This window comes from Zootoca vivipara, chromosome 14 (assembly GCF_963506605.1).
Source record: "Zootoca vivipara chromosome 14, rZooViv1.1, whole genome shotgun sequence".
Taxonomy (NCBI): Eukaryota; Metazoa; Chordata; class Lepidosauria; order Squamata; family Lacertidae; genus Zootoca; species Zootoca vivipara.
The window spans coordinates 28507888-28531104 of record NC_083289.1 but is presented as its reverse complement, the minus strand read 5'-3'; the positions used below and the strand labels follow the sequence as shown (position 1 = coordinate 28531104).

Sequence of the window (23217 nt, the reverse complement as noted above, 5' to 3'; positions counted from 1 at the left end):
TTGCAGAGAACAGTCTGCTTGACTTTCTTTTGTTGCTGCTTCTATACAGATAAGGAGGTCTAGCTTCATATAGCCATAGCAAGCAACAAGGTCTCTGTGTGGTGGCATGACTTCCTGTGCCCTCTGCCAGAGATCAGAGAAGAGGAGGGGTAGCAGGCTGAATAAAGGGATGCTCCGGGACCGCTTTTGGTGATGGGGATGTCAGGAAGTATCGCCAAGTGACTGAGACAATACCATTCTAGCATTAAAGTTTTTTATCCATATGATCCAGCTTTATTGCACTTATTCCACTCAAGGTGTGACATAGGCAGGACAGCATTTCCAAAAGGGGGAGAGAAGCTTGCAGTTTGCATGGGGAAGGACCTGCTATGGACACCACCCCCAATAGAGGCTGAGGCTGCTGCTCCCAGCTGGCAAAGAGATGGCTGTGTGGCTGTGGGCAGCCCAGATGGACCATTCTGCCATCATGGTTCACCTGCGTCTCACAGGTACATGTAGAATGAATGGCTTCTGAGAAGATGAGAAGCTACCCAGGCGAATGGAAGCTTCATAAGAAAGGAAGTGGCTAGAAACATTCAAGTACAGTACAGAACCTGAATGTTGAAGCACGTTTGCATAAATCTGCATGAGCTTTTAAATGTATGAGTGCAGATTCCTGCCAGCTCTCAGGCTCTTGCTGCTGGCTTACGCTGAGCCACAGGGTGCAGCCAGGATTTGATGGGCACAGGAGGCTGCGTGCGGATTGGGCCCTCTGCAGATTGAAGCAAAAGTTTAGTTACCTGCCGATTAAGAGGTATGGCTTGAATTGTACAATACAAAATTTTGGCTCCTCCATTGCTGGGGGTCTGAGTGATTTGGGGTCCCTGCCATATTACTACACCTACATGGAGGCGGAGTCTGTCTTCCTCAGCTGACCCCCTTATCTTAAATGCTTCTCAAAAAGCTCCCAGATGGCCTTGCAGTGACTCTTGGAATGAGAAAGGGCCCTTGCCCAGCGCCTTAGTTTGGTGCCCTGCTGCTTGACATGAATTGTGTTCAATTCCCAATGTGCCACTCCTCCCCTTCACTGGGTTGGTGAGCAAAATGTGCAGAGCAGCACGCAGCCAGGGCCGTCTTTCCCATACGGCTTAATGGTTCATTGCACCAGAGCGCTGGCCTCTCAGGGACGCCCCAGCGAGTGGGGGAGCTGCGCAGCTTTGCCGGCGGACTCCCCATTCCCTGCACGCCCGCCAGCTGGGCCCGTCAAACATATTACTGGCGGGTGCGCAGCTTCCCTCCCAAGCCTCCTCGGGAAGAAAGTGATCCTAAGCCTCTGCAGAAACGGCCAAGGGAGGGAGCCAGGGAACCCGCCAGGTAAGGCAGAGGTGGGGGAGGGAGAAGGATGAGGGACAGCCAAAACGTCGGATTGGGGGGGGGGCTTTCAGCCTTGCAACTTCTTCATCTTTTTGGCGATCACTCGTAGCCGAGTAAGATTGTCCTGGCATTCTGCCCCGCCACGCCTGGGGTTGCTGCTGCTGCTGCAGCTGCCCAGTTCCCGGTGTGTTGTTGGCCCCTGTTAGGGAGGGAGGGGGCGCCGCCCCCTTTCCCAACACCCGCCCCCCGCAAACCACTTTGCCTTGCCGACGAGCGCGAACACACGTGAATCACACGCGCGAGACGCTGCCAACCTTGGCTGAGGATGACCCGGAAAGAAGCCTCTTAGCGTGGGCAGAATGCAAACCACTCGGGGAGAAATGAACAGGGAAGCGGGTAGGCGAGCGCGCCTGTTCCTCTCGCTGCCGCTCACCTAGCGGAGGACGGGAGCCGAAGAACAGGAGCCGCTGGCTGAGAAAAGAATCCGCGGGAGAAAAGAACTTCCGACATAATGGCCACGCCCTCTAGGAGCTCCTAGCCAATGAGCGTTGTCACAGCCCGGATTGACGTTTGGAGCGGGGAGAAGTGCAAGGCCTCAAGATAACAAATGTCAGAGGGGCACGCTCATTGTTTGTAGAAGGAGCGTCCTGGTTCATTTAGGTGTTTTTTTTTGGGGGGGGTAGTGCTGCCCGCCCCTTAAGGACGTGGGGTGGTATCAGACACTCAGAATTTCAGTATAACTGAATGGTCACAGTTCCAGCTTCCACCCTTAAAGGAAAAGTCACTGCAAAGTCAAGGCTCAGGCTTCTTTTCCCTCACATTTATTGTACTGTATTAAAAAAAAACCGCCCAGCTGATGCAAATACTGCCCAGCCATTATACACGCATTGTGCCCGGTACATTTCCGAGCACAATTCAAAGTGTTGGTTGGTGCTGACCTTTAAAGCCCTAAACGGCCTCGGCCCAGTTTACCTGAAGGAGCGTCTCCACCCCCATCATTCAGCTCTGAGGGCCTTCTGCCAGTTCCCTCACTGTGAGAAGTGAAGATACAACATAGGTGCCGACTCCCCGGGGCTCTGGGTGCCTGAGCACCCGCAAAATTCCCCATGAAGGGGCCAGGGCCATGCATGTTGCATGGCACCCATAGTTGTGGGGCTAAGCTGGCACTCCTGGGTTACAAGGAACCAGGCAGAGGGCCTCTTCAGTAGTGGCACCCACCCTGTGGAACACGCTCCATCAGGTGTCAAGGAAATAAAGAACCATGGGAATTTTAGAAAGCAGACCCGTATAGGGAAGTTTTTAATGTTGGATGTTTTATTATGCTTTTATAATTGTTAGAAGCAACTCAGAGTGGCTGGGGCAACCATAAAATTATTCTTATTATTAAGTGACATTGTGGCTGAAAAAATGGAGGTTCCATGCACTCGTATTGGTGAGTGAATGTGTGTGTGTGAGAGAGAGCACTGCAATGTGGCCCAAGTTTTGCTATCCAGGCTCCTGAAGCATTGAATTGCTTGTTTGAGGAAAATGCAGTCAAACAAAGGGGTGTCTCTAAATTGTACAGTGGTAGTAACTTAGCAGAGGACAATCAGCTTTCTCGCCTGAGGTGGCTAGGAGAGAAAGAGGGCGACTTGTGCATGAGGGGGATTTGATCAGAAAATCACCATCCCACACTCCTCCATCTCTCAAAAAGCTCTAGAAACCCGCTCTATGGCTGTTATATTCTGTTGGGAGTTGCTCTGCCTACTGATCTGAAATAAAAGGTTCCTAAGTTTAAAACCAGCTCTGTCCACATTCAGAGGTGCTATGCATTGAATTGCTGCTGCTGTGCCCCAGGCAGCAAAATCCCTGGGCTGAGCCTCCCCACAGAAACGGCCAGGCGGCATTTGCGGCAGGCACAGCAAAGCAAAGAGAAGCGGAAAGCCACATGGAAAGGGGGTCCTGGAATCATAGAATCATAGAGTTGGAAGAGACCATAAGGGCCATCCAGTCTAACCCCCTGCCAAGCAGGAAACACCATCAAAGCATTCCCGACATATGGCCGTCAAGCCTCCCACTTAAAGACCTCCAAAGAAGGAGACTCCATCACTCTCCTTGGCAGCAAATCGCACTGTCGAACAGCTCTTACTGTCAAGAAGATATTCCTAATGTTTAGGTGGAATCTTCTTTCTTGTAGCTTGAATTCATTGCTCTGTGTCCACTTCCCTGGAGCAGCAGAAAACAACCTTTCACCCTCTTCTATATGACATCCTTTTACATACTGAATTTAAACATGGCTATCATATCACCCCTTAACCTCTTCTCCAGGCTAAACATACCCAGCTCCCTAAGCCGTTCCTCATAAGGCATTGTTTCCAGGCCTTTGAGTAGTGGTGAGTGTTTTGGGGCCCTAGCATCTGAGCCCCCTTGGCCCAGTCTCCTCCCAGCTACTCATTGAAGCCGAAGGCCTGAAGGGCAAGACAAGTAGTTGGCCACAGCTGGGCGACTGGCCAATGTCTCGTGGCTTCTGCCTGTTGGATGCTGGATGTGACTGTTGCAAAGGGGCTGGGCCTTGCTCTCAGTTGGGCCTTGAATAAGAGGGGGGCTCCCTAATCCCTTTCCACAGGTAAGCGGGTGGCGTTCTGTAGTGAAGATCGTTCTAGGGTTCAGCTGAGCCTGCAGAGCCCCCATTGCCTGTGGCACGCATCTGGAGGCGGCCAACAGGCTTTCAAAAGACATTAACATTGTCTCTTCCCAGCAGGGCCAGGCACATTCCATCACCAGATCTCCGGATGGCCAACGGCAGGATGGGCTTCGGGGGCCCCCGGAGGCCTTGCCTCCTCCTCTCCGTCTTCCTCGCCTGCTTCCTTTGGCACAGTAAGTCTCCGTGGAGGAAAGCTGCTTCCCTCTGCGAGAGGGCAGCCGGGCAGCCAGCCGGACAGAGAGCAAGGCCAGGAGGGGTGGTGGGGATGATCTTTTCAAGGCTTGGACAGGTTGAAATGGGCTGAGGCTGCTTTGGGTCAGGTTTCCAGGAGGCCTGCTTTTCTGGTATTGTTGGGGGTGGTGTGGGAGTGAGTTAAGACTTTTTGCTGGGTCTGGGTTGCTCTGGGTTTTATGACTGCATGGTGGAAGCCACCTTTGGAGACTCATTGCCCTGAAAGCAGCTTTTGAAACTCTGCAATAAGCCAGAAACCCACCATCTGACCCTATTTCTCCCCCTCTCCATAAGCGGGCTGCATTCCTCTCACCACCATCAGCATACGTCCAGCCATAGTAATTGGGTGTGCGGGGGGGGGGGCAATGACTTGGGGTCTTAAGTTGCATTATCCACATTATCTACACGGACTGGCAGGACTTTAGCTGTCATTTCTGCACTGCAGACAAAGGGGGTAGGTGACGTCACTAGCAGCAACCCTACAGTTCTGTGATTCTATGAATTTTCTTCAGTTCATGGGTGCTCCATCTGTCTCCCCACTGTTTGCGTCAGGAGATCCTTCCTACTTCTCTTTAGTAGTGCAACCGTATAATTTTTCCGGTACTGTATATTGGGCAGATGTTGTTCTTTCCACCTCCCTCCTTAACAGGCGAACTCATTGGGGGCGTCCAAGGAAGCTAGATTTTGGGAGACAAAGCAAGGTCTTCCCCACACATTTAAAACATTATGGTACTCACTTCCACAAGTGATGACATCTAACTTGGACAACTTAGACAGGATGAGACAAATTCATGCAGAAAGAGGAGGAGGAGGAGGAGGAGGAGAGGGCTGTCAGTGGCTACTAGCCACGATGACCGTTTTCCCTCCAGTGTCAGAGGCAGTAAATGCCTCTGAGTAATGCCACTTACTGGAAATGGCAGTGGGGGTTCTTGCTGTGCCCAGGTCCTGTTTGTGAGCTTCTACCCTCTGGGGTATCTGGTTGGCCACTATGGGGACAGGAGCCGGAGTGGTCCTTCCTCATGGCTGCTTCTATGTTGAGGGAGTCAACTTGGTCTGCCCTCAGATTTCAGGGGATGGAAGAAGAGAGAGAGATTTCCAAGAGTGTGGGGGAAAGGGTGGCATATACGCCACCTGTTTCCCGGGTTGAGTGGATTGCCTTCTTGGAGAAAGACCAGTGGGTAGCATGGGTATAGCAAAAGGAGGGCAGCTGCCCCCCTAAATCAAGTAAATAAAAAGTAACTGAGGTTCTCCCCCCTCCAACATAAAGCCTGGCCACCCCCATGGTAGGGAGCAGGGTTGCCAACTTGAATAAAATATGGCAGGGGGGAAGCCCCACCCCACATAATTGATCACATGATCTGGTGCACCCACACCATTTGAATGGCAATACCCATCAACTTGGGGGAGGGCGACCCTCTGCCCCTTAGATATGGCTCATATGGTAGAAAGCAAGAGCAAGGGGGGGAGGGCTCAGGGAATTGAGGGGGAGAATTTGGAGATCCACACTTAGGTGAGCATGAAGGAGAAAGGGTTTTATTTATTCTGTGCTGTGCTTCTTTCCCCTGCTTCAATAAAATTCCCAGGGCAGCGAGCTCCTAACATTTCAATGTGCGACAACTCCAAGTAGAAAGCACCCTAAAACGGTTCCTTGTTACCAGAGCTTTGTTCAGTTCCATCTTGAAGGAGTCCACTTGGTCCGCCCTGAGATTTCAGGGGATGCAGCAGAGCGAGATCAAGATCCCAGAGTCAGTACAGGAGAGCAGCTGGGCAGGTGGGAAGGACCCCTCACCTTTGGGAGACAGACGCTGCCCCTTCCCTCCTGGGGGGCCATGCTAGTCCTGTGGCTGTTTCATTTCCGGAGGGCTGAGTAAGCTGAGCTGGAGATGTCGTGGCACAATCTGGAGCACAGCTGCGTTGCATAGGAAGTGGCTCAAGGAAGCAGTCAAGGAAATGAACCGAGGGGCACTGAGGCATTTCGCAACGAGTTTCAGCATGGGGAGTGAAACTGGATAGAGAAAAGTTTCCTCCTCTCGCTCATAATGCTAAAAGTCAAGAACATCTAGTGATGCATAATGTTGGAAGATTCAGAACAGATAAAGAAGAAAGAACTTCTTCATCCAGCACAGAGTTAAAATGTGGAACTTGCTCCCACAGGAGGCAATGATGGCCAACAAATTTGATGGCTTTAATCCAATTTCACAGGACCGTCAGTGGCTACCACCATGATGACCATACTCTTCCTCTAATCAAACATGGAAACCCTTCCAGATCCCATTTGCAGGAAACCACAGGAGGTGGAGAGTCTCTTGTGTCTGAATACCGCTTGCAAGCTTCCCACTGGCGCATCTGAGAGAGCAGGATACTTGGCCTGATCAAGTGTCAGGGCTAGTTTCATGTTTTTAGGAGAGCATTATAAACGTTGAGGTGAGCAACCCAATGCACCTGGAGGAGAAAAAACAAGCAGCAGTCAGCATAGAAATTTAAGGCTTGTCCTTGGAAGGTCTTTTTTCTAAGGCAGAGGCAGAGTTAGCTTTCCAGACTCAGACACAATGCGTTCTGTACCCCAGGAATATTTTTTTAAAAACAATATATATATATATATATATATATATATATATATATATATATATATATATATATATACCGTGTTTCCCCTTTTTTAAGACACCGTCTTATAACTTTTTTTACTCAAAAAAGAACACGGTGTCTTATTTTCAGGGGATGTCTTGTACGGTACCTTAAGGCCTCCTCGGAAGGGCCAGGCCACTGGTTCGGGGTGCTGCTGGGCGCTCTGCGCGGCACCGAGGCGGCAGGCTGCTGGCTCGGCGCTCCGCCCAGCACTGCTGGGCGCTCCGGGCGCTCGGCGCTGCAGACCGCCGGTTCCGGCGGCGGGGGGCAGGCCTCGGGCAGCTCTCCCCCCAAAAGAAGGGGCCAGGCGCTGCAGGGCGCTCCGAGCGCTCGGCGCTTCGGAGCGCTCCGCCCTGCAGTCGCCACTTCCGGTGGCGGGGGGCAGGCCTCGGGCAGCTCTCCCCCCAAAAGAAGGGGCCAGGCGCTGCAGGGCGCTCCGAGCGCTCGGCGCTTCGGAGCGCTCCGCCCTTCAGTCGCCACTTCCGGTGGCGGGGGGCAGGCCTCGGGCAGCTCTCCCCCCAAAAGAAGAGGCCAGGCGCTGCAGGGCGCTCCGAGCGCTCGGCGCTTCGGAGCGCTCCGCTCTGCAGCCGCCGGCCTCGGGCAGCCAAACAAAAAGAGAAGAGGCCAGGGGCTGCAGGGCGCTCCGAGCGCTCGGCGCTTCGGAGTGCTCCGCCCTGCAGCCGCCGGTTACGGCGGCGGGGCGGCAGGCCTCGGGCAGCTCCTCCCCCCCCAAAAAAAGAAGAGGCCAGGCGCTGCAGGGCGCTCCGAGCGCTCGGCTCTGCAGCCGCCGGTTACGGCGGCGGGGCGGCAGGCCTCGGGCAGCTCCCCCCCCCTCAAAAGAAGAAGCCAGGCGCTGCAGGGCGCTCCGAGCGCTCGCTGCTTCGGAGCGCTCCGCTCTGCAACCGCCGGTTCCGGTGGCGGGGCGGCAGGCCTCGGGCAGCTCAAAAAAAAGAAAAGAAGAGGCCAGGCGCTGCAGGGCGCTCCATGCGTTCTCTGCAGCAACAGCAGCCAGTTCCAGGCCCCTCTGGCTGGCTGGGGCGCTCGGCGGTCTCGCATGGAGGTATGTCTTATTTTCGGGGGGTGTCTTAGATCTCACTAATGCTAAAAAATGCTGCCATGGCTTACTTTCTGACTACGTCTTAAAAAAGGGGAAACACGGTATATATATATATATATATATATATATATATATATATATATATATATATACACAAAAGGTCCCCCTGGGGCAGAGTCAGATCTAGGCTTTATTTCACCCTTGTCAAAGACACAGCTTGACACACAGACACACACAGAGACACACACGAACACACACACACACACACACACACACAGGTTAAGAGCCTCAATGGCACCCATTTGGAGGCTTCACTCAGGGCAAAAAACCTGTCTAGCTCCCCTGTAATTACAGCTCTGCCCTGACAAAACAGGAGTAGAGCAGAGATTCTATCCTTTTCTGCACTGGAGTCACGGAGGGCCAAAGTGTGGCTTTGCAGAGGCCCTTTCAGGGTAGGCCTCCTCTGAATATGTAAGTTTCATTGAGTAAAACATTCCTACACTGCTTTCCTCTGAAAATCTGGAGATGACGCACAATAGTTGGTGTCAGTCTGGCACTCAAGCAAACTCTTCTCTTTCTTTCTAGCCGTATCCTCAAAGGACATCAAGCCAAGGTGCTTCACAGACTATGACTCCGAAGTGGGTTGTTTCTGGGAAGTGGACGCCTCTACCGACTGCCCCAAGGAGTTCCTCCTGCATGTTGAAGCGACTGATGGACTCAGTGGCCAAAAGTAGGTCATACTGTGAAACGAGAGAACTGCCACCAGATCTCCTCTTTCTCTGTTGGGTGATTCTGGGGATGGTGGTACCCTCCTCACAACTTACCACTGTGAGTTTTCCAAACGCAGAATAAGAAACGCAGGATCCAAAGGGTTTCTCATTACACTTTTCACTGGACCACTCGTGGTTGGAGAACTTCCAAGGTGCACAGATTTATCTCGTCTTGCACACTTGCAACTTTTCCTGGGGGGTCTGGGGAATCCACAGCATGGTGCAGCTGGAAGCATTGCAAAGCCCCTCTCTCACTTGGGCTGAGCTTTCCCAAATCGAGGCTGTGGCAGAAATAATCTGAGTGTTGTCTACTTTGAAAACATCTTTTAAGTCTTACCATTGTTCCAGGAAATCATGGGAGTGTTCTCCTAAGAACGAGAGAGGCCGGAATGGGACCCCCAAGTGTACTTGCACCATTCAGAATAAAGAAGTGTATAACTTCAGGTATCATTTCTCATTGAAGGCCAATGGGAAAGAGATCTGGAGGATGACGAGTAAGGACCTTCGTAAAATTGGTAAGAGATCCTTTGGTCTGCAAGATCCTTCAAACGCATGACAACGGAAATGCAACTTAAAATCACCGTAGGCAGCCTCATGCCAGCAACAACCTATATTGCTAAAGTGCGTCAGAAAAATTATTTCCTCGGCAACAACTGGAGTGATTGGAGCATCCCAATAAGTTGGAAAACACCTGGTTGGGTCGGGTAGGGCACCTGTTTATTATTAGCAATCTGTTGGCATCCCAGCTGGCATCCCTGTGTGTTCTGGGCTCTACATTGTGGGGTCTTTTTTCTGGATTTTGTGAACCTTCTGGATTTGTGAAATATTCCGACCCCACCCGCAGGAACGTTTGTGCATCATCCGGCCCCTTTGAGTGAGCGACAGCATTTCTCTCACATTGCTGAGGTCTTGCATTTCCAATCAGCTAGACATTGAATTAATATGCAGGCCTCTCACTTAATTCAGCGCAATTCTCTGCTGTAGACAATACCTCTTTCTGAAGTCTCCCCAATGATTTTTATTGTTTCTCATTTAAATAAAGACAAGAACACACAACTACATTAACTTGTCCAGTGGTCCATTCTTATTAAATTCCATACATAGTACATAGTGCACATGCAATAAGTTAGGTATTGTCAATTCAAGTAGCCTCTCCACAGAGATTCCTGTGTTGAAAGTGGAATAAAAGTATCTTCTGTCTCATTTGTAAAGGAAAAGAAAGGAAGTCAACATCACCAAAAGCAGGGGTAGGCAACCTAAGGCCCGTGGGCCAGATGGGGCCCAATCGCCTTTTCAATCCAGCCCATAGACAGTCCAGGAATCAGTGTTTTTTTACATGAGTAGAATGTGTCCTTTTATTTAAAATGCATCTCTGGGTTATTTGTGGGGCCTGCCTGGTGTTTTTACATGAGTAGAAAGTGTGCTTTTATTTAAAATGCATCTCTGGGTTATTTGTGGGGCATAGGAATTTGTTCATTTCCTCCCCCCCCCCAAAAAAAATAGTCTGGCCCACCACAGTGTCTGAGGGACAGTTTTCAGCCCACGGCTGAAAAAGGTTGCTGACCCCTGACCAAAAGTGTCTATCCTTGAAGTGCCTTTAATTACATTTTTGTGGTGAGTAAGGCCTTCCAATGGAGCCACACTCCAAATACTATTCAACCAGATCTCTGTGGGGAGTTCTATAGATTGTTTCCAAATTCAGCTTTTATAAATTGGGCTGCTAATAACAGAAAAAATACTAAATGTCTGCATATAAGGTTACTGTTTAAATTTTAATCTAATGAGAAAAGGGGGGGTGCCAAATTATTAACCCTTTTCTCCTTTCGGGCAGAAATGGGTGGAATCTGTGAGCTGAGCATCCCCTTTTCAGGGGATGAAGCCTGCCAAATTTCACACAGAGGTCCAAGGGAGTTGTGCTTGGCATCCTTAAAGTTGTTTTGGAAGGAATAACTCATTGGGCCCCCTATGCCTCTACCCCTTCCAGGAACTGACTTGGCAGGCAGCACAAGCTTTGCAGGGCTCCCGCCCCATACCTGGACTGATCACTTTACTGAACTATATTAAAGAGTACAGTACACTAACACAGGCTTTGTTGTGCATGTGTGTTTCTGTGCCACGTAGCCCCTCAAGAAAGAACACTGCTGCAGATGGACAGATACCAAACTGAAATGAACTGCAACTCAGGCCAGAACGAGGGGTGTGGGGTAAAGGGGAGCAAGGTCATTCTGAGGAGCTGGGGGTGCTGTGCATGCGAGAATCCTCTTTTACCTTCCCAGCAACCCTGTGAAGTAGGCTAGTTTGAGAAATGGTGAGTGGCCCGAGGTCACTCCAGTGAGTTTTGTGACTCAGCAGGAGTCTCTCCTTGGATGAGAGGGATGCAGAGGCCAGGGAAAGGACACCCCTCCACTCAGTTTTATGCACCACCCTTTGGACCCCCCGGGGAAACTCACCAAACGAAACCTGCTGCCTCCTGGATCTGGGTGTGTGCAGTGCAACTAAGCTGAGTGCTGAACAGGACACAGTGCAGTCCCCATGGGGTCTATTCATAAAAGCAAGACTAGGGCAGTGCCAGCAGGTTCCACGAAGCCCCCTTTCTTCTGAGATTTTTCGGGGTGATCTTGTTTGTTTCAGCCCAGGCTGGTGGGAGGGGTTGTGGGGAGATGTATCCGAAGGTGAAGGAATTGATAGCAGCATTTATTTATCAGAAACTAGTCCTGATGGTTTTATTGTGTGGTTCTATAATACCTGTCGCTTTTGGCATACTGCTTTAGAGATATGTTCACATAGTTATTTTATATATATAGTCAGGGAAGTGGTGTCTGCTTTGTACATATGCAGAAGGTTCCAGGTTCCATCCCCAGCATTTTTTTTAAAAAACCTCTCTTTTTTGCATTTAATCTTTATTAATCCCAATTATCACTCTCCATCAAAGATATAGTAAAGTAACAAGGCTTCCCTCCACCTGAATGTGGGTCCTCTAGTCTACAATTCTATATTAACTGCTTATTGAATAACATCTAATTTATATTTATCCAATATATCCATAAGTTATGTCACCTTGCAGGAGTCATTTCAGATTTCAGATGTTTACAATGATCTTTTAGGAATTGTCTGTATTTGTCCCATTCTGTGTTAAATTTTTGGTTGCCATTATTCCAAACTTTCCCCATTAGACTTGCCATCTCAGCGTACTCAAATAATTTTTTTCTGCCATTCCATTTTTATCCCCAGCATCTCTAGCTAGGCCTGAGAGACACACCCTACCTGAAAGCCTGGGCAGCGATTGCCAATCAGTGTTGACAATGGTCTGACTTAGTATAAGGTAGTGTGGCTGCCTATCTATAATTAGGCAATACAGAAAAGGTCTAAATAAGGGAGACCCACTCCAGCACACTGACTAACTTGTCAGTGAGTAAGTGCATCCCAGTGACAGTACTGTTCAGTGGGAAGAGGAGGTGCATGTGGAAACCTTGATGCAAGCACCAGTTATGCTACCTTTACCTTTCTACTTCCAAAAAACCTACATCTTCCTTCTTAGCACCCCTCCTGGGCCCCATAGACCCCTGCTCTCCCCTCCCAATGATCTACCTGGTCAACTTTCACCTGCCCTTGGAGGAAAAGTAATAAGAGTAGAGTAGACGACCCCAGCTGAAGCTGAAACAGGCCAAAAGGGTTGCAGCGCCACGATTCCAGAGCCCGAACTGACATGGCTGCGCACCCACACACAAACACGCGCGCACACAGACACCCACACCCCACGGGGCTGGCGTGGTCGTCCCGCGGCGCGCCCACTCTGCACATGTTCAGGAGACACCGATCGCAGTCTGTTGTGTAGCCGAGTTTGGTGCGAGCCCAACTTCCTGGCTGGCTGGGAACTCCCGGCAAAGGCGGGAAGGGGCCGGGCTCGGCATGCAAATCCACGCCCCAGGAGGAGGACCAGGGCGCAACCCAGCGCTTCCCGGACAGCAGCCGTGGCAGCGGAGGGTGCGTGGTCCAGGGGGGCTGGAGCAGGCGAGTCGCGAAGGGCTCCCCGTCGCCGTCCGGGTCTCTGCCCTCCCCTCCCGTGCCCTCTCCCCTCCGGGATTCCCTTTCGCTTCGGGCACGAGCGCTGGCTGGAACCCCGGGGGAGGCGGGACGAGGCGGGCGCTGGCCGAATTTGCCCTTTCTTCCTCCCCACCCACCGAGCGGAGCAGCCCGTCGCCCAAGCAGGCAGCAGCGGCAGGGGCTCCTGGACTCCGGGCAGCCAGGCCAAGCCAAGCGGGGCTGGCGGACGGGTGTCTCCTGAGCTCCGCTTTGCTTGGCTCCGCTTTGCCTGGCGGCCGGGCTGGCACTGGCAGAAGGAGGGAAGCGGGCCGCTCGACGGTGCCACTTCCCGGCAGGGCCCGGCGCACTTTGTTCCCGACTCTCCGGATGGCCGACGGCGGGACGGGCTTCGGGGGCCCCCGGAGGAAGCCCTGCCTCCTCCTCTCCGTCTTCCTCGTCTGCTCGCTTTGGCACAGTAAGTCTCCGCGGAGGAAAGCCGCTTCCCTCGGCGGCAGCAACAGTGAAGCTCCCCCGGCCGTAGCTGTTGCGCACCCAGAGACTCCCCGAAGGCTTGGGCGGGTTGCTTGCTTGGGTCAGGTTTCCACGAAGCAGGCGTGCCTAGTTGAATACTGTACAATATTTGGGGGGGGGAATTAAGACCATTTCTGGTTCCTGCAGTGAGGAAGGTGGGCTAGGTGGGGTCACTAGCAACCCTACAATTCTGTGATTCTATTGTTTTTCTTGAGTTCGTGGGTTTTCCGTCTGTCTTCCCCCTGTTTGCATCAGGAGATCCTTCCTACTTCTCTTTAGTAGTGCGACAGTTTAATTTTTGCGGTATATTGGGCAGATGTTTTTCTCCCCCTCTCTCCTTAACAGGCGAACTTATTGGGGACGTCCAAGGATGTTGGAAGACAAAAACAAGGTCTTCCCCACATATTTAAAACATCATAAGACTCACTTCCACAAGAGGCAGTGATGGCTTCTCACTTGGGCAACTTAGACAGGATGAGACAAATCCACAGTAGAGGTGGACTCGGTGGAGGAGAGGTCTCCCAATGGCTACTAGCAACGATGATTGTTTTCCCTCCAGTGTCAGAGGCAGTAAATACCTCTGAGTAATGTCACTTACTGGAGACAGCAGTGGGGGGAGTTGCTCCTGTTTGCGAGCATCTTCTCTTTCAGCCACCTTGTTGGCCGGCCGCTTTGAGTGGTCCTTCCTCATGGCTGCTTCCATGTTGAGAGAGTCGACTTGGTCTGCGCTGAGATTTCACGGGATGGGGAGCGAGAGAGAGTTTCCCGAGTCAGTGTAGGAGAGTGGCTGGGTTGGCAGGGAGGGGCTCCCTCTCCCTTGGGGGACGGATGCCACCCATCTCCCCTCACCTCCTGGGGAGCATCTAGTCTGTTTCATTTCTTTGTGGCTTTTCTGCTGAAGATGAAAAGGGAAGTTTGGTCCCTCTGCTGTTTTTGAGGAACTGAAACTGGAGGTGAAGCTGCTCTGTCCGTTTTTGATAAGAAAATAAACATCTGGAGGCTTGTGCAAGCTGAACTGGAGATGTCCTGGCTCAGCCTGGAGCAGAGAGGTCAATGGGGCCATGTTGCTGTTGGAGCGCCAGGAGCAGGAGAAGCGGTGCAAGGAAGCAGATGGAGGCAAAGATGCCATCTCGCAAGCTGCAATCCTGCCTGAGCATTTCGCAGCAAGTTCCGGCAGGGGGAGCCACTTAGTCTGTTGCAGGAAGAAGAAATAGTTTCTTGTTGGCCTAAAGGCCCTAAGCTTTGAAATAATAGACCTTTCAGTCTTCAAGTTGCTACAGAACTCGGTGGGAATTGTTTCTGAGTAGACATGCCCAAGATTGCACTGTGAGAAGCAGAGGAGTGGCTTGGGTGGTGGAAAAGTAGACCAACCCTGCTAGAAATTTTAGACAGGTAAGCAGCAGTAGATAAGGAGGAGAGAAAGAGGTGACAGGATAGAAAATTTAATAAAATTATGCAGGGTATAGTGAAAGTGGATATGGAAGTTTTCTTTTCTCTCATAATGCTAAAAGTCAAGGACACCTAGTGATGCTTAATGTTGGAAGATTCAGAACAGAAATGGAAACGCTTCCAAATCTCAGTTGCAGGAAACCACAGGAGGTGAGGAGTCTCCTGCGCTTGAATCCCACTTGCAGGCTTCCCACTGGGGCACCTGATCATTCATTGAGAGAACAGGATGCTCGACTAGACGGGCCCCTTTGGCCTGATCCAGTGGCAGGGCTAGTTTCATGTTCTTAGGAGAGCATTATAAACAGTGAGGTGAGCAACCCAAAGCACTTGGAGGAGGAAAAAGAAGCAGCAGTCAGCAAGGAGAATTTAAGGCTTGGAAGGTCTTTTTCTAAGGCTTTTCCAGACTTACACACAATGGCACCTTGGAGAGCTGGAGTGGGGCTTTGCAGAGGCCCCTTCTGGGTAGGCCTGTGCTGGACTCTTCCTCTGAATAAGTAACTTTCGTTCAGGAAAACATTCCTACACCCCCTTCCTCTGAAAACTGCACAACGGTTGGTGTCAGTCTGGCACTCAAGCAAACTCTTCTGTTTCTTCCTAGCCGTGTCTTCAAAGGACATCCAGCCAAGTTGCCTCACAGACTATGAATCCGAAGTGGTTTGTCACTGGGAAGTGGACGCCTCCACCGACTGCCCTAAGGAGTTCCTCCTGCGTGTTGCAACGACTCATGCACTTTATGGCCCAGGGTAGGTCATGCTGTGAAATGTGAGGACTGCCCCCAGATCTCCTCTTTCCTCTGTTGGGTGTTTTGGGGGCTGGTGGTACCAGGGTAAGGTAATAATAATATAAAAAGGGAGAGAAATTAAAAGAAGTGACATTAACGTGGTTGAGCCTCGCCCAGCATAACTTGTGCCACAGTGCTTCTCTTACAGAGAAGGAGACCCTTGAGATATGGCAGCTAAATATAAAGGCCTCGCCATCCTGGGGACTGTAGTCTGAGGGCGTGGACTTCCAGCCCTGGTGGCTCCTGATATCAGGGCTGCAGAATAATGCATCTGTGGTGGCTTTGCCTTCTCTGAGACACCCTGGGAGGAGTAGCCAGCCCAAACCTTTTCCAGAAAATGGATGAGGGTTCTTTACAAAATGTCTTTCGGAGTTGAGTTGCAGTCACTGTGAGTTTTCCAAACCGAGAATAAGAAATTCAGGATCCAAAAGGTTTCTCATTATACTTTTCATTGGATCATTTGTTGTTGGAGAGCTTTCAAGGTGCACAGATTTATCCCCTTTTGCACGCTTGCAACACCCCTCTCTCACCTGGGCTGAGCTTTCCCAAACCAAGGCTGTGGTAGAAATGAATTGAGCATCGTCTACTTTGAAAACACCTTTTAAGTCTTACCATTGTTCCAGGCCATCGTGGGTTTGTTCTCCTAAGAACAAGAGAGGCCTGGATGTGACCCCCAAGTGTACTTGCAGCATTCGGTCTGAAGTACTGCGGACCTACAAGTATCATTTCATACTGGAGGCCGAGAAGGAGATCTGGAAGAAGAGTGTGGACCCTGATGACATTGGTAAGGGATCCTTTGTTCTGGCAGACCCTCCTTGCGCATTCCTGGGGGCTGCTCTGAAGAACAAGACAAGAGGAGCAGCATACAAGTGGGGTGGGAAGGGAGGCTTTGTCTTCATGATTAGCACCAACCAATGCTCAGAGACCTTCCTTAGCCCCTCCTGCATCCAGCTTAGTCCATTAGGCAAAGTCACCACCTTGAATGGTGGCAGGATACTCCAGTTTGGAAGAAATTAGAGTGGTTGATGGAGAGAGAAAAAATGGCTGCCAAGAAGAGCAAAAGCCACTCCTGGGAACTGGTTGAAGAACTTAGGAGAGGCCCCAGAATTCAAGAAAGCAGGACAATATGTGGCAACTCTGGAAAATCCCAATGAATTGAGGGGCTTGCCTCTGTATGCATGTTGGGGGTCACCTGGAATGGACACAGCCTGCTACTTGCCCACACCTGCTGGCCGTCTGTTTCTCTATAGCCACATCAAAGCCACAGGGTGCTTTCCTACACAGTAGCATAAGAACTAAACATCGAGCATTCGAAATTTGTCAGGCACCAGGTGCATTTTGCCCTTGGTTATTGGCCACTTGTGACCAAGTGAGCCAGGATGGCGCCTGTCGTCTCCCCCATCTAGAGGTGCATGCCTGGGGAGCCTTGGATCTTGCCTGTTTTTACACACTTAACAGCACACCCTTTAGAACTGTATCTGTCATATTTTATCTGCATGATCAGAACAAATTTTAGGGACCAAGCTGCTTGGCACCCAAATGCCAACTAGACATTCTGTTTTCGTGACTGTAACCCTGGTTTAAGGAGCCATTTGGCACCTAGCTTATATATCGGTTTCTAACACTGAAAACATCCTGTGTGACACAACATTGCCATGAGACTGTATGGTGTGAAGCAGCAGAGAGAAGGAATTAAGAGAAGGAGGGGGCAGTGTGTGTCTGTCCTTCCAGGGAGAAGGACCTGATGCTTTGACCTTCCCCACCTTCCAAACCAGAGGCCCATATTGGATCCTCTGTGTGGGGAGCAGCCACTCTCCCCAACCTCTTTTGCCTCCCCACATCTTTCTCTTTGTTGATTTCTTCCCAAACGCAGTAAAACCCCGTCCGCTTGTCAACCTGACTGTTAAGAGGACGGATGACTCGTACATCTTCACCTGGGCAGATGACTATAAAGAAGGGAACCTTCTTCATGAAAATCCGGAAACAGTCTATGAAGTTGCCTATTGGCCTATAAACCAGACAGACAAGGTAGGCACACTTTCCCAGCATGCTCCTCTCTGTACGACCACCAGGAATAGTGCTACAAATTTATTGTTGTTAATTAATTAATTACATTTATATCCAACCCTTCCTCCCAAAGGGAACCCAAGGTAGCAAGCTCTTCCATATTTAAAAATGCCATTAATTCTAAAATTAAAAAAATACTAAAACAATCACATACACTGTGGCGGGGACCTTCTATGTCCTGAGCAGAGGTTGAGGTGTTGGGACCCCTGAAAGCCTCATAATGCCCCTGCCCCATGCCAGTTGACATGGCATCTTCCTGCCAGGGCCGTCTTAAGGGTATCCAGCACCGTGGTGCAAAAATTTCTGCGGCGCCCCCCCCTTTCCCTCCGGCCGGCGCAGCTCCCGGCTCTGAGTCAGAGTGCAGGGACGGGAACTCACCTCCGGGAGGGATCACCTGCTGTGCCCTGGCCGCAATGAGGAAGGGCAGGCGGTGGGCAGCCTGAAGCCCTGGGCTTGCTCAGGATCCCAAGGATGGGAAGGAGGTCGGCTCTCCTCCTCCCCCCGCCCCCCCTAGCGGAGCCCTCCTGCAGTCCGGAGCCTTCCCTGCCTCTACCAATGAAACGCAGCGCCGGAATGAGGGGTGACCCTGGCGCTGCAGGGCGGAACAGGGTCCTAGTGCCTGCTCCGCCTCGCTTACCTCCCTGCTCTCCCCTGAGCGGCGCAGCTGGTGGGCATACAGGAGGGAAAAGGGAGACTGCCGCGCAGCTCCCACACTTGCTGGGGTGCCCCTCAGCGCCCTGGCGCATCGCCCCAGTAGACCCAATGGGCAAGACGGGCCTGCTTCCTGCCCTTCCTTAATGCTTTCCTTGGGCAGCTCTGTAGATCCAACAAACTGCAGGCCAAAAAGGCTTTAGCTATATTTGGCAAATGATTATATGTCCCTCGCCAGTGGGGCACACAAGAGCAGTGGGCTGCCTTTTATGACTGGCTTGAGGTCAGGGCCTCCGCCAGCCCCAAGGCTTTGGATCACAGAACCTAGGGGAAGGGAGGCAGGTGCAGCCCTCCAGGCCTCTCTCACCTGGCCCCTGGGACTCTGGCCAGGCCAGGCCTCCGCCACCTCAGTCCTGTTCCACACACTCCTAGTGCTTTGGCTGGGCTGAATTGCATCTCTTGCTTGCTTGCCTGGGTGGAGGAATGAGCCCAGCCCTGGGCCCCTGGCTGTGGCTGTCCGCCCACCCCTCAGGTGAGAAATTGCCAGACTCAGGAGGGAGGGAAAGAGATCCTTCCGCCATTTGGTCTCGAGCCCTTTGATTTCATCTACAGAGCTTCCACTGCAGCTTTTCTTGAAACAGTTCTCTGAAATTTATTCCCTTGCTCATTATCACATAATCACATTATCACATGAGTCCAAAACCTTTCTACCGCATCCCAAAATGATCTTCCTCCATAGAAAGTTGGGAAAGGGAAGAATTCAGCTCACCAGAATAACACCCCCCCCCCAGTGTTTTCCTGTGCACGTGTGGGAAGGGCCACATAATGTAAACCTGTTTGCTTCTGTCTCTCCCCCCCCCCCAAAGATACACGAACACATTACGCAAGGCTTTCATCATAAAATCTTCGACGATAACCTCATGCCAGGAGCCACCTATGTTGCAAAAGTGCGGCAGAGAATTGCTTTGTTCGGGGACACCTGGAGTGATTGGAGTGCTGAGTACACATGGAAAAATGGTAAGTGCTTAAGGCGGGGGCTGCGCAAGGCACCTGTTTATTATTAACAATCTGTTGGCATCTCAGTTGGCATCCCTGCGTGTTCTGGGCTCCACATTGTGGGCTCTCTCTTTTCTGGATTCTGTAAACCTTCTGGATTTGTGAAATTCTCTCACCCCACCCGCAGGAATGTTTGGGCACCATCCAGCCCCTTTGAGTGAGTGACAGCATTTCTCTCACATTGCTGAGGTCGTGCATTTCCAGTCAGCTAGACATCAAATTAATATGCAGGCCTCTCACTTATTTCATCACAATTTTCTTCTGTAGACAAGTACCTCTTTCTGAAGACTAAGGCACATGCTACTAATCATTTGGAAGACTTGTTTTAGTAGAAGGTGGCACAATGCTTTGCATGAAAATGCACTAAGCGATGAGTGGCACAACACAGGTAGAGAGGGAGGGGGCAGTCGCAATTTGGCTGGCTAGAGACAAATAACTGGAAAGACCTTCTAGATTCCACAGTGACATCGATTGCTTGCCCTGGGTAGGCTTGTGCTGCAGACCCCTGGGTGAAGTTAGCAGGTTCAGTGTGGTGCCACAGCACATCAGGCCCCGCTACCACCAATGCTCCCTCTTCCTGCCTCAAGCTCAGGATCTGCTGGTTTTTCTCTGCATATAACTTCACGGTATACTGCTTGTAGCTGTATTTGTGCTTCCTCCCCCTCCTCTGCTCTCCTCTCTTTTCTTCTCCTTGCCTGTTGTCTTTTCCTTGGTCAAAGGTGAGATGATAGACTACCTGGGACAGAGACCTACCTTCTTGCTTCTCTTGCTCTGTGTGCGGTGATGGTGCTACATGACTAATAAGCAGTACAAATCCTGTCTGCCCCTTACTTTGGTGGTGCTGGGTGACCCAAGGACCTCTTTCCCCAGCCCAAGGTAAGTCTGGCTGAAGGGAAACCAGCTTGAAACTGCAGGAGGGGGTTAAAGGTTAGATTAGCATGTGCAGGAGAAACCAAACACATGAGGCATTAAATGTGCATGTTGGTGCCCATCCCCACATCCCAATTTGGGAAACTGTTTTGCCAAAAGAAGGCTTCAATTCCCCTAACATATAGAGAGACAAGCTAAAACCAACAAATAAACCTCACCACATCCCTACAAGGTAATAGGCAAAGAAAAACCCTAAGGAGAAATACTGCAAATCCCCTGAAATTCTTTCCAGCTGTGTGAGTTGGGCTCCTTTGTCAACTGAGGCTTCTGGCCGTTTAGCCTGATCTTGTGCCCCCTTTCCAGGTGGGTCGGTGGGTGGGTGCCTGTCTGCCAGCTAGCTAGCCACCCAGCCACCCCCTGCCTCCCACTGGTATCAGGGTGAATTGTCCGCCCAGATAACCAAAATGCTGCTTGCCTTCCAGACATTGAGCCAAGCTCTGGCTCCTTCCTCTGGATTTTCATCCCATTGCTGTGTGTGTTCATCATGGCCCTGGCTACCTTCAGCTTCTTCTGCGTCTCCAGGTACGCTTTGGGTGCTTTGCAAGTAGTTCTCTCCAGGGCTGCCCTTTGCCCACAGCAAAACAAATAAATACTGTACATGGTCACTTCTGCTTGAAGGTTGCAGGCCTTGGTGGCAGAGGCATTTTCCTGCAACCCTGACAGGAAAGGAGGAGGAAAGCGGCCCCTGTCCCTTCTGAGTCTTCTCCTCATCCTCCTTCCAGCCAAACAATCTTCCTCAGCTCTCTCACATGCATTTGGCTGCTAGTCACCTCGGGAGGGGGAAGATTGCTTCCTGATGTTCGGAGGGGAGGCGGCCCTTGCAGAGCCCTGCCTCTCCCTTTCTGAGGACCGGGAAGGACTGACGAGTGGCGCTTTCTTGCTTTGCAGGGTGAAGAAGGGATGGTGGGACCAGATCCCAAACCCCGCCAAGAGCAAAGTAGCCGCTGGTGTGACAGCAGCGGTGGCACCATTTGGAAACATGGGCCTTGAGCACCCTGTGCATATTCACAGCTGCATTGCATCTGCCAAGCCAGAAACTCGGAAAGAGGAAGACTGCCAGGTCCCTCATGAAGACGCTGTGGCCAAGCTCTTCAGAGACCTTCTCAGTGGGGACTTGAGCAGTGGGGGCACCAGTATCCTGGACGAGCACCCCCTTCTCAAGGACCAGGCTCTGGGGCACATGCAGAGTGCTTTTTCCTTTTCTCAAGATGCACCGCTGAACAAGCACAGGGCTGTTTTGGAGACCTCTTCTGAACCTGTCTATCACAACACCAGCACAGAGACAGTGGCTTCCTCCCAGCCAAGCAGTGCTGCCCTGGAACTGCCCCTCAGCACATCCGCCCCCCAGCCCTCGGGCTACAAGTGTTTCAGCCAGGTCTGTGAGGAGGAGGAGCAGGAGTTTTCTCCTTTCAGGGACCAAATCCAGCCATTCAGTCATGACGCAGGGCCTTGCTTTTCACCTGTGACCAGCAACCTGCACCCTGCTTTCCAGGGTGTCTTCTCAGAAGGCCCAGACTCACTTTGCTTTTCCTCCTGTATGGCAGCTGCAGAGCGAGAGGCGAGGCCAGGCAGCCCCTCCCAGCATGGGCCAGGAAAGTCTGTCCCCTGCCCAGGGGCCTCCCTCCTGGCTGGCTACCGCTCCTTCAGCTCAGCTCTCCAGGGAGGCACAGCCACCCAGGGCAAGAGTGGCAGCGCTGGCAGCCGCCTAGACGGGCAGTCCCCCTACAAACCCTTGCTCAGCATTGTCCAGAACAGCCCTGCAGCAGCCACTGGGATGAGCAGGGTCCTCTTTCACCCTGGCTGGGGGGCTCAGGAGGTAAGAGACCCGGCCTGGCCAAGTGCACCCTGCGGGGCAGACATGGACATGCAACAGGTGGCTTCCGATGGATGCTTGAGGGAAGAATTGGCCAGGGACAAAGGCCTTTCATACCCCTGAGGCCCCTTGTACCTCCTTAATTCCGCCTCAACCAAGCAGTGACCTCCTCCAGGTGTAATCCTCCCTCAATCCAGAGATCCACTATGCTGCAAAAAGGAAAGCAGCACCAACTGCATAGAGCAGGCACCCCCAAACTTCGGCCCTCCCCTCCAGATGTTTTGGACTATAATTCCCATCTTCCCCGACCACTGGTCCTGTTAGCTAGGGATCATGGAAGTTGTAGGCCAAAACATCTGGAGGGCCGCAGTTTGGGGATGCCTGGCATAGAGGATCTGGGGGTTTAGGGAGGTGGAGCTATGGGACAGCAGTCGAAGGAGGATGCTGCATGGGAGAGGGAATTCAAGGAGGGACAAAAGGCCCCTTTAAGCCAGGTAGGGAAGGGCCCTTACTATCAACAGAGGACTAAGCCAAAGGCCAGCAAGGAGAGGCATCTTCCTGATTATAGGCCAGTGTCTGTGTGGAAACTCTGAGGACAAGTTGCTGGACTCAAGAGGCTGCTTTTGGCACTTCTTACATGAATGGGGCCTTCAGGGAGATGGGTGCTTTCTTGACCCAGATTGGGCTGGGGGCTGGAGCACAAGCTGTTCTTGGACTCAAGTTTCTGGACGGTCACCTGCAATGGAATCCACACCTGCCTGTCAAGTGTTTCAGCTCTGCCTGCTGACAGGCTCTGAATCTAGCAAGTGGCCAGCTTTTGCTCAGGCACTGCCTTGCTTTTGCAGAGAACTGTCTGCTTGACTTTCTTTTGTTGCTGCTTCTATACAGATAAGGAGGTCTAGCTTCATATAGCCATAGCAAGCAACAAGGTCTCTGTGTGGTGGTATGACTTCCTGTGCCCTCTGCCAGAGATCAGAGAAGAGGAGGGGAAGAAGGCTGAATAAAGGGATGCTCCGGGACCGCTTTTGGTGATGGGGATGCCAGGAAGTATCGCCAAGTGACTGAGACAATACCATTCTAGCATTAAAGTTTTTTATCCAAATGATCCAGCTTTATTGCACTTATTCCACTCAAGGTGTGACATAGGCAGGACAGCATTTCCAAAAGGGGGAGAGAAGCTTGGAGTTTGCATGG

The 23217-nt window shown here is 51.6% G+C and overlaps 2 protein-coding genes across 2 annotated transcripts; both read left to right on the top strand.

Moving 5' to 3' along the window:
• Positions 1–336: 336 nt before the first annotated feature.
• Positions 337–10212, top strand: LOC132593205 (uncharacterized). Its single transcript, XM_060282853.1, has 4 exons — positions 337–793; positions 4091–4209; positions 8538–8682; positions 9071–10212. Exons 1-4 carry the CDS (start codon positions 642–644, stop codon positions 9276–9278), a joined length of 624 nt encoding a protein of 207 aa, XP_060138836.1. The 5' UTR covers positions 337–641; the 3' UTR covers positions 9279–10212.
• Positions 10213–12616: 2404 nt separating this feature from the next.
• LOC132593202 (uncharacterized) lies at positions 12617–23123 on the top strand. Its single transcript, XM_060282845.1, has 7 exons — positions 12617–13220; positions 15324–15468; positions 16130–16290; positions 17380–17534; positions 19091–19241; positions 20633–20732; positions 21099–23123. Exons 1-7 carry the CDS (start codon positions 12632–12634, stop codon positions 22144–22146), a joined length of 2349 nt encoding a protein of 782 aa, XP_060138828.1. The 5' UTR covers positions 12617–12631; the 3' UTR covers positions 22147–23123.
• Positions 23124–23217: the final 94 nt, after the last annotated feature.